Source organism: Suncus etruscus, chromosome 8 (genome assembly GCF_024139225.1).
Source record: "Suncus etruscus isolate mSunEtr1 chromosome 8, mSunEtr1.pri.cur, whole genome shotgun sequence".
Taxonomy (NCBI): Eukaryota; Metazoa; Chordata; class Mammalia; order Eulipotyphla; family Soricidae; genus Suncus; species Suncus etruscus.
In genome coordinates this window covers 113,862,860-113,875,131 of record NC_064855.1, presented here as the reverse complement: position 1 = coordinate 113,875,131, position 12,272 = coordinate 113,862,860, and the positions used below count along the sequence as shown (strand labels likewise).

Below are 12,272 nucleotides of genomic sequence, written 5' to 3'. Positions count from 1 at the left end.
TCTCCCCACTAACATTTCAAGGAGCTCAGCATCTAGGCTGGATTTCTGGCATCATCTTCAACCCAGTCTGAGCCATGGGAGCCATGCCAGTGATACATTTAGGTTTCCTGGGCTTCTTTCTCATCTCTTCCATGTCTACCTTTCTTTTCATCCAGTGATATTCAGAGCTGGCTCTGGCTCTCTGCTCAGGGGTCATTCCTGGTAGGGTTTGGGGGACCTTATGCAGTGCTGAGAATTGAACCCAGGTCAAGTTCATACTAGTCAAAACATCTGAACCTCTGTTCTAACTCTCCAGTCCTGATCTAACCAAGGATACGTTTATAAACAAAATTGACATGTGGAAAACATTCCTCTTTTCATGATTTTGTGAATCAGAAAAGAGCCTGAGAGATGCCACAGACACGCATGGGTTCCCTCTGATGAATCTGAAAATTTATGCCTATGCTTTGTTGACCAAATACTCTGGTTTGATGGGCAAAGTTTCTAGGTAATTTGAACCATCAACATTAGCTGACTTTTCTTTCCTTGCTGTTTCTCCACTATGTGTTTGTTTGGAAACTATAAACAAACCAACAAAAAGCCACAGAACAGTTCTATGGATAATTGCTAGGTCATATATAACACCATGCAAAATATACATACTAGTTGACCAGAATTCTAGAAACTTCTTTGAGGGAAAAGGGGGTTTGGACTACAGACTTACTCCTGGCTCTATGTTCAGGCATCACTCCTAGCGATGCCCAGGGAGACGCTAATACCAGGGTGCCAGGGATTTCTGAAATCACAGGGTGGGGGGTGGGCTTTAGCAATCTGAGCCTGTGATTACGGACCTCAAATGGATGCAACCCTTACCCATCTTGGTCCTCAGTATCACATGATCCCTGAGCACCTCAGTGCTGATCCCAGTGGTCTCTGAGCTCCACCCGTGCTGAATGTTGAACTGCCAGGCTCAAGCCACCACAGTGAGTTTTACCAAGGATGCCCCAACCCATGTACCACCGCTGTACTGCCAGCAGTGGCCCCTAGTTTAAGTAGGGGTGAAGAAGAGGCCTGTGCGAGCTCAATGGGCTGGGCACTTGCCTTACCTATAGGAGGCCTGAGTTGGATTCCTGGCACCACGCCCCCCCCCAAACATCACTGGGAGTGGCTCCTGAGCCAGAAGAAGCCCCAGAGCACTGTTAAGGGGGTCTGAAGGGATTCTGAGCTGGAGGGGTGCTAAACCAAAGAGACCCCCCACCAAAGAGCAGGAACAGGGATCGGTGAGGAGCTGGAAATTCTCTAAGTCGGAGCAGTGTGCTGTGTTTGGAAGCAGCCCCAAACTTCAAGGAGGGACCAAGGATGAGTAGAGGTCAGGGGTCAGCAATTTAGGGATCAGAGGTCAAAGTTATTAGGAGTCTGGGACTTGGAAAAGGATGAAAGTTGGGCTCCCAGGGTCTCAGATTGGGGGCCCAGTACCAGGTCCCCTTGTTGAAGATGTGGGCAGGGTCCTAACACATTCAGCTCTGTGTCCCCCATACTGGGAGACCTGAGAGAAGGTGTCTGCATGGGGGCAGGGTGGAGAGACCAGGGTGATGTCACAGATCTGTTTCCTGCTGGGATGGGGGTGGTGGTGAGTAGGGCATAGCCCAGCCCTTCACTGCTGGGCCATGGCTCCAAGCATGTTGCACCCTCATAGGGGTACAAAGCCCGATAGTGCTCCTTCCCACAGCTCCTGCTCCTGCTGTTGCATTTGTCAGACAGATGCAGGTAGGAGCCTAGAGCCACATTTCTCCTAAGTTCCAGACGGACGGGAGAAATGATGCGTCAGGGCTGAGAACATGCTCTGTATGCTGGGGACCCAGGTTCTGTCCCCGGCACCACATGATCCCATGAGCACCAGCAGGAGAGATCTCCAAGCACAGAGGAGGCCAGAAATACCCTAGGATGCTTGTGACCCCAAAACCAAGGAAAGAAAATGTAATTTAGACCAAAAGATGTTTTGTCAACAAGAAACTCTTGGTGGAAAGTTTGAAACTAGGAAGCATGTGGAAGGCATGACGGACACAGAGTTACTCCAGCCAGAGCACCCATGGCTCCTTCTTCACTTTACCACCCCCTCAGCAGCTAAAAACAATAGTGGGGTATTGTCTAGATCATTCTAGAACATTCCCTGGGCTGAACTGTCAAAGGAAGGTTCGGCTTCTTTTTTCCTGACTTTTTTGCTGCTCTCACTTAAAGTCAACAATCATGGAAATTTATGTTGTGTGCTTCTCTTAGTCTTTAACCAAAATGTTTCATGTGACTTATAATATATGAGGGTGGGGTTCACCTCAAAAGGAGAGGTTGCACCCCTTTCCTCTTCACCCAGCTTAGTCATCCTAAGAAGTGTCTGGGGAGTGCTAGGACTGATGAAAATCTGCTCTGAGCATCTGCACAGCACACACCTTTCAGCATCTCCCCAAGTTCACATGTCTATCCTCGAACTGTGCCTGAGTATCACCTGATTTACAGGGTGTGGGAAATAATCCTGCCACCCAGTTTCTAGGGAGCTCCAGGACTCTGGTTGGATTAAGGAATTGCTCTTTTTAGGACAAGGCCAGTCAGTGCCAGTTTCTCCCCAAAATCTGCCTCCTTTATCCTAGAGCCTACCCTTGCAAAAAAGAATATCATAAAGAAGATAAGAGCAAAGTAGGTTTCTTGGGAAATAGGAAGGGAGGGAAAGATAGTCTCGTGCTCAAGAGAGAGCATGGGCTTCTCTGTGGAGAAAGAGTCACCTCCCCAACTCAATCAGAGATTCAAGTGTATCTCCTAAGTGGGGATCCTAAAAGAAAAGAAGAATCTAGAAGTGAACAACCTGCCAAAGGTGGGAAACACTAGCTTTTTCCTCGCCAAGTTAGTTTTGGTTTGGTTTTGTTGTATTTGGGGGCCATACCTAGCTGTGCTCAGGGATCACTGCCTCCCTGCTGTAGTATTTCTCCAGACCTTGCCAAGTCAGTTATCATATGATTTTACCAAACTGCTCTCCAAAACCTGTTACCTAGGTGATTACCAAGAGGAAGAGATTGAAGAGTTTTGATGTTCTCTGGTGTTATTAGTGTGGTCTCTGTTCCTGCTTGGAGCCTCTCTTCCAGGTTTTCAGATGCTCTGGGCTTGGCCTCTATATAGAAAATGTTCTGCAGCCATGTGCCCCTGGGCTGGTTCCTATTACAAGCAGTACCTTTCCCCAATCCACATTCCCAATTTCCCTCTGCACCACCACCACACCTGCCTGCTCCAAATAAAAAGGCCAAAGCACTTCTATCTGGAGAATAAGAAGGAGAGGCAGTAGCGATCAATAGTTATATCTGGGTCTTACAAGCACTGCTTGAAACTTGGATACTCCACACACGCCTATTAGATTAGAGTCCTTCAACAAAACAGTCACATGACTGCTGAGGTTCAAGTTCTAATGCCTCAGAACTTCCTGGGAACACACGCTCAGCAATATGAAGGCCATTGGGAGATGCTGATCAGGGTTTCCATCTGGGACAACCCTGGCCTCCCTCCCTGAAGTCCCTGCAGTGACCTGTGCCCTTAGTGACAACAGTCATCTCTTAAACCTGCACACACCTTCAGAACAGAGGGGCAAGGCCTGATTCTATCTCCATCTGTACTGGTATGAAGGCACTAATGTATTTTCCCATGACTTACAACCAGGGCTTAACTTCAGATCTGAGTAAAAGGGGTGAACCTTTTTCTTCTTACCCTCTTTAGACGTTGGTAACCCTACTCAAAACCAGCGTTAAATAGATGTGTGATGTCCTCTGGCCTCCCCAGATTGTTCTTTAACTCAGTTGTCCGTGAATAATCACTGCTGAAGAGCTGTTAGTAAGATCAGAGGTGTTAACCTGGAAGGGAATGGTTTTTCTTCAAAGCCAAACTTCTAAGAAACAGGAGAAAGGAATAGTGAGGATTCTGGAGATTTCTAGGGTGGGGGTGGGGTGGGTCATAAATACCTCCTGTGTTCTCTACAAAGTCCACTGCCAGGTCAGGAAATGGGTGTGAAGTCTCACTCTCTAAGGTCTGATAATGGCTGTCAGTCAGCAGATGAGATAGATGTTCAGTAGAGGAGTGATTGTGCACAAGCCTATTTCAACAAGGGGGTACAGGAAACCCTGAATAGGGGCCAGAGCAGTGTAGAGATAGTCCACTTTGGAGGATCAATCCTCTGGTCAGTTTCCTGACAGCCTCTTGCACCAGCCATACTGTCCAGGGCCATGAATTGGACCTTCCCCATATGGGACATTGGTGGCCATATCCACTGGCTGGGAGGAAGCGGAGGGCTGGGAAGGGAGTGGGGTCCAGTCCCGGCATTGCTATTTGAACATGAGGATCTGCTGCTCTGCTCTGTGGGGTGCATAGAGATGCTTCTGGGAGAAAGAATGGGACCAAATGCTTGTGGACAGGTGGGAATGGTTTCTGGATGAAGCATCCACCCTGCACAGGTCTGGCTATCCCCAAGACACCCCCAAATATTCCTGTACCCCACCCACATCCTACAAGGAGTTCCCCAGAGAGGACTCACTCCACAAGGAGGCCTAACTGGGCTGAGGGATTAGGTCAGTTTCTTAGTGGTTGGGAATCTCTTTCTAGAACTTACCCAGGTAGAAAGAGTGTGAAATCTGTTGTTGTTGTTGTTGTTGTTGTTGTTGTTGTTGTTAAATCACCTTGAGATTCAGAGCTACAAAGTTGTTGATGGGTGAGTTTCTATAAAACAATATTCCAACATCTACCTGTTCCCACAAATTTCCCATTTCCCTCCCATCATCCAAGATTGGGGAATCCAAAGTGGGCCAAGGTGGGGTGAGGATGAGGGATAGGTGAGGTGTCAACGTGCCCTGCCAAGCCAGAACACCTACATGTATCCCACTAATGTCTTACATTGTTTATTGGGGAATCATTGGCTGTAGAGGGTCCCAGGGCTTGCTGAATGGAAACACAGAGGTTGAGAGAATGGGGGAGCCTTCACAGGTAGCCTAGCTTCTGTATCTTGCTTCTGCTCTGCACTCAGCTGGGGCAAGGGTGGGCAGATTCTCTGGTGCTCAGAGCCCATGAAGCTACAAACAAATTTCAGGACACAGCAGAACTGTTGATCCCCAGCTGGGCACTCCCTGAGTGACCCTGGGGTCACAGCATCCATGCCCTTGTAGAACCTACTAGAAACCCAGCCCAGGACTCTGGAAGTGGAGCCAGGACCCACTGTTCTGCCAAGGCTCCAAGGTGACTTGAGGCACCATCCAGATGAAGACCCTTAGTAGAGCAGATCATGGCTGGGGGTACTTGACAATGAAGAATTAAACAGTACTCCATGGAAGGGGTACTGCATAGGATAGTTATCAAATGGGGTTCCCCAGGCTGTGTGGAGTCATGCCCTTGAGTGTGTTAAACACATATGTTTTCTTCCCAGTAGTATAAGTTTAAGGCACCCCACATGGATCCATGCCGACCAGTTAGCATGTTGTTAACAACCAGGGCCTCCTTGGAACACCTCCATGCTGGGCCAGGACACTCAGTGAGCACAAGGAAGCTGAAGCTGTGGGGAAATGAGGCTTGAAGCCTCAGCATGAGGCTCTGGAATGTCCCCTTTATTTCTCCCATTGGACCCAGCTCTATGATGGATGTTGGACAAGCTGCAAGGTATAGGGACGGATGACACACGGGTCTTCCATTACTGAGAGGCCAGACACTAAACCCTATGCATGATCTGGAGACAGGCTCAGAGAAGGTGCTGGGAAAGGAAGCAGCACACACCAGGAGTGTTTCTGAATAGATAGCGAGTATTCCTGAGGCCATGGAATGTTTGTGATGATAACAGGGAATATTCATGATGGGAATTTTTCCTGATGGTAGGGAGTATTCCTGATGGGCAGTATTCCAAATGATGGAGATTATTCTTAATAATGTGGAATATTCATGATAACATGAATATTTATGATGGGGATTATTCCTGAAGGGAGTATTCTTGTTGATGGAGATTCTACCTGATGACAGAGTATTCATGATGGGAATTATTCCTGATGGAAGAATGTACCTGATGATAAGAAGTATTTTCAGTGGGGAGTATTTTTAGTGACAGGAAGTATTCTTAATGTGGAGTATTCTTTTTTGTTGTTTCTGTTTTTGTTTTGGGGCCACACCCGATGATGCTCAGGGGTTACTTTTTGCTATGCGCTCAGAAATTGTTCCTGGCTTGGGGGACCATATGGGACTCCAGGGGATCAAACCGCAGTCCGTCCTAGGCTAGCTCTGGCAAGGCAGACACCTTACCTCTAGCGCCACTGCGCCGGCCCCAATGTGGAGTATTCTTGATGGGGAATACTCATACTTCTGATGGGGAGTATTCTTAATAGTGAGTATTCCTGGTGATGAGGGATGTCTTCCTGAAGAGTAATCCGAATGGGGAGCACTCCTGGTGATGGGGAGCACTCCTGATGAGGAGCATCCCTGACAGGGTTCTGGGTTAAGGAAACCCTACATATATGCCCAGCAAATAGGGAGGTATGGGGAGCCTTCTTGTTCCCCAGTGGCCAAAGTGGGTTGAGGTACTAGGAGAGCCCAGATACCAGGTGGGCCCAGGTACCAAGTGACTTAATAAACTTGATGAAACCTGGGGCTGGAGAGATAGCAAGGAGGTAAGGCGTTTTGTCTTTCATCAGAAGGACAGTGGTTCGAATCCTGACATCCCATATGGTCCCCTAAGCCTGCCAGGAGCGATTTCTGAGCATAGAGCCAGGCATAACCCCTGATGCTGCTGGGTATGAGCCAAAAACCAAACCAAACCAAACCAAACAAAAGAAAACCCTTGATAAACCCACCGATGTCAACCTCCAGTATTTCCCCCATACATTTAGATGCTGGTTTCTGGTGACTAGCGGTGGGCTGTGATGGAGGACAGGGACCTGGGTCCAGGGCTTTTGGACTGTGAGTTTTGCCCTCGACTATCAGAGGACCTAATACCCAGAGAGGCTGCTCTGTTCCCCTTCCAGAGAAGAAGGACTGGGACTGGGGCTATGGGTGAAGCACATGCAGGTACCCCCAACACCTCTAACCCTGGCCTTTTGGTTTTCTTGCAGGGACGTCCAAGTCAAGGGTGAGTATTGGTTCTCCCCAAAGCTCAGGGTGCATCTACCTGTCAGCTTTGCCTGCTGCTTTGGCCGTGCCTTTTCCCTACCCATGTGGTGCCGCCAACCCCAGGGAGGACCCCCTGAGATTCTGTGTGACCAGCTGCTGGTGAAGGGCCACTGCTTATTAGCTTCAGATGCTGGGAACAGTCCTGGCTTGAGCTCATGGGTCTCTGTGCAAACTATGACTTTCCCTGGGGGTAGAGTCATAGTACAATGGGAAAGGCTTTTACCTTACACGCAGTCCTCCTGGGTTCAATCCCCAGCATCCCATATGGCCTCCTGAGCTTGCCAGGAGTAATTTCTAAGCACAGATCTGGGAGTAAGCCCTGAGCACTTCCAAGTTTGGCCAAAAAACCAACAAAAAAGCTCAACCAAACAACAACAACAGAAAAAAAACCTATAACATACCCAAGGTGACTTCTGGGACATTGTCACGTGGGTGCCCCCTCTTCCTGCCTTCCTGCCCAGAGGGCTGGCTGGGCACTTCACTGACCATTTGTGCCCCTCAGAGTTGTTTTGGCTACCCTGTGAGCATCTTCTTCATCGTCATCAATGAGTTCTGTGAGAGATTCTCGTACTATGGCATGCGAGGTAAGTGCCGGCTGGCCTGCCTTTCTGGGTGCCGCCTAGACCCTTCCTCCACTGCCCCTGGTCCTGACCTCTCCTCTCTGCCTCCTTCTGCCAAGCGCTGCTCATCCTGTACTTCCGGAACTTTCTAAATTGGGATGACAACTTGTCCACGGCCATCTACCACACCTTTGTGGCCCTGTGCTACCTGACACCCATCCTGGGGGCGCTCATCGCTGACTCCTGGCTGGGGAAGTTCATGTGAGTCACAGAGCAAGAGAGGAGGGGGGATTTCTAGAGAACGGGGTACTGAATAGAACCAGGGTGGCTGATGGTGGTTGACGTGGGCCCCTTTGCTGGGAACCATGAATGGGAGCATAAAGGAGAGTATGAGGCCATGTCATAAGGACACCATGACCTTGGTCTTCTCTTAAAATAGTAGCAGGAACCCCATCCAGAGGCAGGAGTCAGGAGATAGGGGACACCCAAGATACCCCCCCTAAAACACACCCTAGAATCCAGAGAGCTCACACTGCTCTAGCACCTCACCTGGCCAGGCAGAAAAAGCTCCTCTAAAAGCAGATGGTCTACAAGTTTTCGGGGACTGAATGAGGAAGGAAAAAAAGGTCTTCAGGGTCAAAGATATGACACAATAAGGAGCCGGTAGACCCTGAGTCAAAATAACCCAAATTCACTCAATAGGAAAGTAGCCAAAGCTCCATGCATGCGCCATCCCTGATCCCTTGAACACGGTTCCCCACTGTCTTTCCCGCTGTGTCAGGATTCAAGACTCTTTTCTGTCATCAGAGCAAACAGAGTAATGAGATTTTACACCACTGAAAGTCCCTGTATCACTTATCACCCAGAACTGAAGTGCTAACAGACATTTTTAGAGAGGGCGTGGTCACATCCAGTGGCACTCAGGGCTTACTCCTGGCTCTGTGCTCAGAATCCTCACAGACTCAGGGGACCATATGGGATGCTAAAGATTGAACCCAGGTCAGCTGAGTACAAGCCAAACACCTTATCCACCCTACCTACTCCAGTTCCTAACTGGTTACTCTAGTTCGGGTATTCCAGCCACCCCGTAACCAGCTGAAAACTCCAATATTTAGCTGCACGTTCTGTGCTACAGCCAAAGCAAATAGGTGCAGAGAAGATGGGAGGAAAATCAGGGGCTGAATTGGCCAGCCACAGTCCGTACCCACATCCATGGTGTCTCCTATGATAGCAAACCCCATGGGCAGCATGTCTGTCATGGCCAACCCTCAGCACCCACCAAGGGAAGGTGCCTTGCAAGGTTCCTGTCTCCCTATCCAGCACTTCATCTGCCTCTCTTCGTGGTTCTTTCCTCCACAGAGCTGAGCTAATCAGGACCGAAGCCTTAGTCCAGCCTCTACCCTGTAGTCTAAGCTCTGCTCTTATGACTGCCCAGGCCCCCCATTTTTCTATAGGCACCCCAGCCAGGTCACTCATTGCTTGGCTCCATCTGAGATGGGCCCCTTTAGATCTTGAAACAAGAATAGGGGTCTTGGACGGAGAGATAGCATGGAGGTAGAGCATTGGCCTTGCATGCAGAAGGATGGTGGTTCAAGTCCTGGCATCTTATATGGTCCCCCGCACCTGCCAGGAGGGATTTCTGAGCAGAGAGTCAGGAATAATACCTGAGCACCACAGGGTGTGACCCAAAAACCAAAAAAAAAGAATAAGAAGAATAGGGGTCTTTGGGAGGTACTGGGGGTGTGGGGAGGTGGCCCTCTCTAGGCCTCATTCATTTGGATTTTCTTAACCCCTATGACCCCAGGACAATCGTGTCACTCTCCGTGGTCTACACCATCGGACAGGTGGTCACGGCCGTCAGCTCCATCGGTGATCTCACCCACTGGGACGAGAATGGCCAATCTACCAACATCTCCGTACACGTGTGAGTAGCTACAGTGCATGACGGGCCAGGCCTTTCGTGGTGGACACAGCCAGGCCCCCCCATATCCCCTAGAACACCATGTTTCACAGAGAGGGTGACCCCATTCCTCTGACCTCCCCCAAAGGGATCTGCCTTCCTTGAACTGCCCTTTCAAGGGACCCTTAGTTAAGGCCCAGTGCCACTCTGCCATGATCCTGCCACCGGAAGTTCCCTCCTGTGTTTTCGGTCTTTGTTGGGAAGTGCCTGTGACAAAGTCTCATCTGTGACTTCTATTCCCTTTCTGGCACCATCCCGTGACCAGGTAACCCCGCCCCCCGAGGCTCATTCACACATCTTGTCCTGAAACTTGAGCTCCCCAAGCTATGCCTCAGCTCTCCTGGACTTGAGAGCCGTACAAAGCTTGAGGTACTGACTGAGTAGGCATTTATGGTCACGATACTGACTTTAATTTAGACACCGCATATAGTGCCCTGAGATGGGTGTGTCCCACCTCCACAAAAAAAAAAAAAAAAAAAAAAAAAAACACTTTACTGTAAGGAGACTGCTGATGGCACCAGACACAGAAACCTAAGCTTCTCGCCTGTCCGGCATTCGGAGGCTCCTGGGTTCCACCAGTGTGAGTTTAATTGGCAAGGCTGCATTTTTAGAGATGCTCTTCTTATCCAGCCCCAGCTCAGCACTTACTGTTGGGCCTCAGGGAGATTTAAGGGGTGTGGTAAGACCAGTCCACTATCTGCAATTAACATCTCCCCACATTCTTTTTCCTAGGGCTCTCTCCATGATTGGCCTGATCCTGATTGCTCTGGGGACTGGAGGCATCAAGCCTTGTGTGTCAGCCTTTGGTGGGGATCAGTTCGAAGAGGGTCAGGTAAGACACCCCCTCCCCCCACTAAGCTCCAGACGGGAACTCAGATGTCCCAGGATTCACAGTCACATTTTCTCCCACTGTTCTCCCAAGTTTGAAGCCAAGTTAGTGGGGCCGGAGCAATAGCACAGCAGGGAAGACATCTGCCTGGCATGTGGCCAATCTGGGTTAGATCCCTGGCATCCTTCCTATATGGTGTCAGAAGCCCTTCAGGAGTGAGTCCTGAGCACTACCAGGTGTGGCCTAAAATCAAAGACAAAAAAAATAAAAAAACAAACAAAAATAAACATTTCCTCCCTAACCAGACTCCTGCTCTTCCGCTCTGCAGGAGAAACAGAGAAACCGGTTCTTTTCCATCTTTTATTTGGCCATCAATGCTGGAAGTTTGCTCTCCACGATCATCACCCCCATGCTCAGAGGTGAGGGAAAGATCTCGGGATGCCGTGCTTGCAGTTTGGGGCTCAGTTTGGTTATTTGTCCAAGCTATTATAAAAGTTGCCTGGGCTGCCATCCACCGATGGGTCCAAGGACTGGTCGTTTCCTCAATACAGTCTTGCTTTCCTACCTCCACTTCGATATCAACAGGCAGGAGGGTTTGTGAACAGTCACCAATGCCTTCTTTGTTTTCGTTTATTTGGTTTAGGTTTTGTAGGGGGCCACACCTGTCAGTGCTCAAGGGTTACTCCTGCTCTGTGCTCAGGAATCACTCCTAGCTGTGCTTGGGGGGACCATATGGGATGTCGGCGATTGAGCCCAGGTCTGCCCAGTGCAAAGCAAATGCCCTACCTCTGTATTATCACTCTGGCCCCCAAATCCTTCTTTCTACTATCTTAGAAATATATATACATATCTATATTTATAGATAAATATAACTATGTAGATACCTATATAGATATAGATATGTATAAAGACCCACAATTTTGCAAAATGCGCTCACCCAAGAAGTCATTTTGTAGAAAACCACCCCTCTAACAAAAAACTACAAGATGGGGATCTTCTAGGTAAAATCATTGCAGTATTAAACTATGAAAGTTCACAATTCTGCTGTGCTTTGATTCCTTCCTGGGAAGAGGACAAAGATGAAACTGTGACTTTGTGGATTTAGCCCAAGTCAGTTTACATCAGGAACCTGGAAGTTTCCTCTCACCTGTCCCCCTATTTGAGTCCTTTATCCCAGTGAAGGACTGCTGAAGAGTGGAAAACTGTCCTCAGTCACTATCAGTTCCCCACCTGAACTCCGCCTCGGGGCGAGCATTGCTGACATTCTCTCTTCACCTTTATTTCCTAAAGTTTTTCTCTGGGTGAGAAAGAAGTCAACATGCCGGAATTCACTTCCTCTTCCTCTAGTCTCAGACAATTCCCAGAAAGAAAAGCTGACCAGGAAAGAGTTGAGACGATGAGCCACCCCTTTGCCAAGCTCGGCAAATTTCCTTGTGGTGGAAGGGAATATTGGGGGGGGGGGAGGTAATTAAATCCTGATGTCCATCAGGTTGGAGTGTCCACACTGCAATTCATACTCAATGATGACATAAGAATATTTGTTGGGGGTGAAGGGCTGAAGCGATAATACAATGGGAGAGCACTTGCCTTGCTCATGGCCAACTCAGGTTCAATCCCTAGCATCTCATATAGACCTCTGAGCACTGCCAGGACTGATTCCTGAGCACAGAGACAGGAATAATCCCTGAGCACTGCTGGGTGTGGCTTCCCTCCAAAATTTTTTTGTATGACTCCTTGCATAGAGCAGTTATTTTATTTGAAGATGACACCCCAC

The 12,272-nt window shown here is 48.9% G+C and overlaps 1 protein-coding gene across 1 annotated transcript in view; it reads left to right on the top strand.

Moving 5' to 3' along the window:
• The first annotated feature begins 6,902 nt into the window (after positions 1 to 6,902).
• The window catches only part of SLC15A1 (solute carrier family 15 member 1), a 35,258-nt gene continuing 29,888 nt past the window's right edge, over positions 6,903 to 12,272 (top strand). Inside the window, exons 1-8 of the mRNA XM_049778519.1 lie at positions 6,903 to 6,939; positions 7,092 to 7,108; positions 7,213 to 7,339; positions 7,611 to 7,733; positions 7,829 to 7,970; positions 9,514 to 9,633; positions 10,402 to 10,501; positions 10,827 to 10,917. Of these exons, the coding sequence (XP_049634476.1) occupies positions 6,903 to 6,939; positions 7,092 to 7,108; positions 7,213 to 7,339; positions 7,611 to 7,733; positions 7,829 to 7,970; positions 9,514 to 9,633; positions 10,402 to 10,501; positions 10,827 to 10,917 (757 nt within the window). The remainder of the gene's footprint in view (positions 6,940 to 7,091; positions 7,109 to 7,212; positions 7,340 to 7,610; positions 7,734 to 7,828; positions 7,971 to 9,513; positions 9,634 to 10,401; positions 10,502 to 10,826; positions 10,918 to 12,272) is intronic.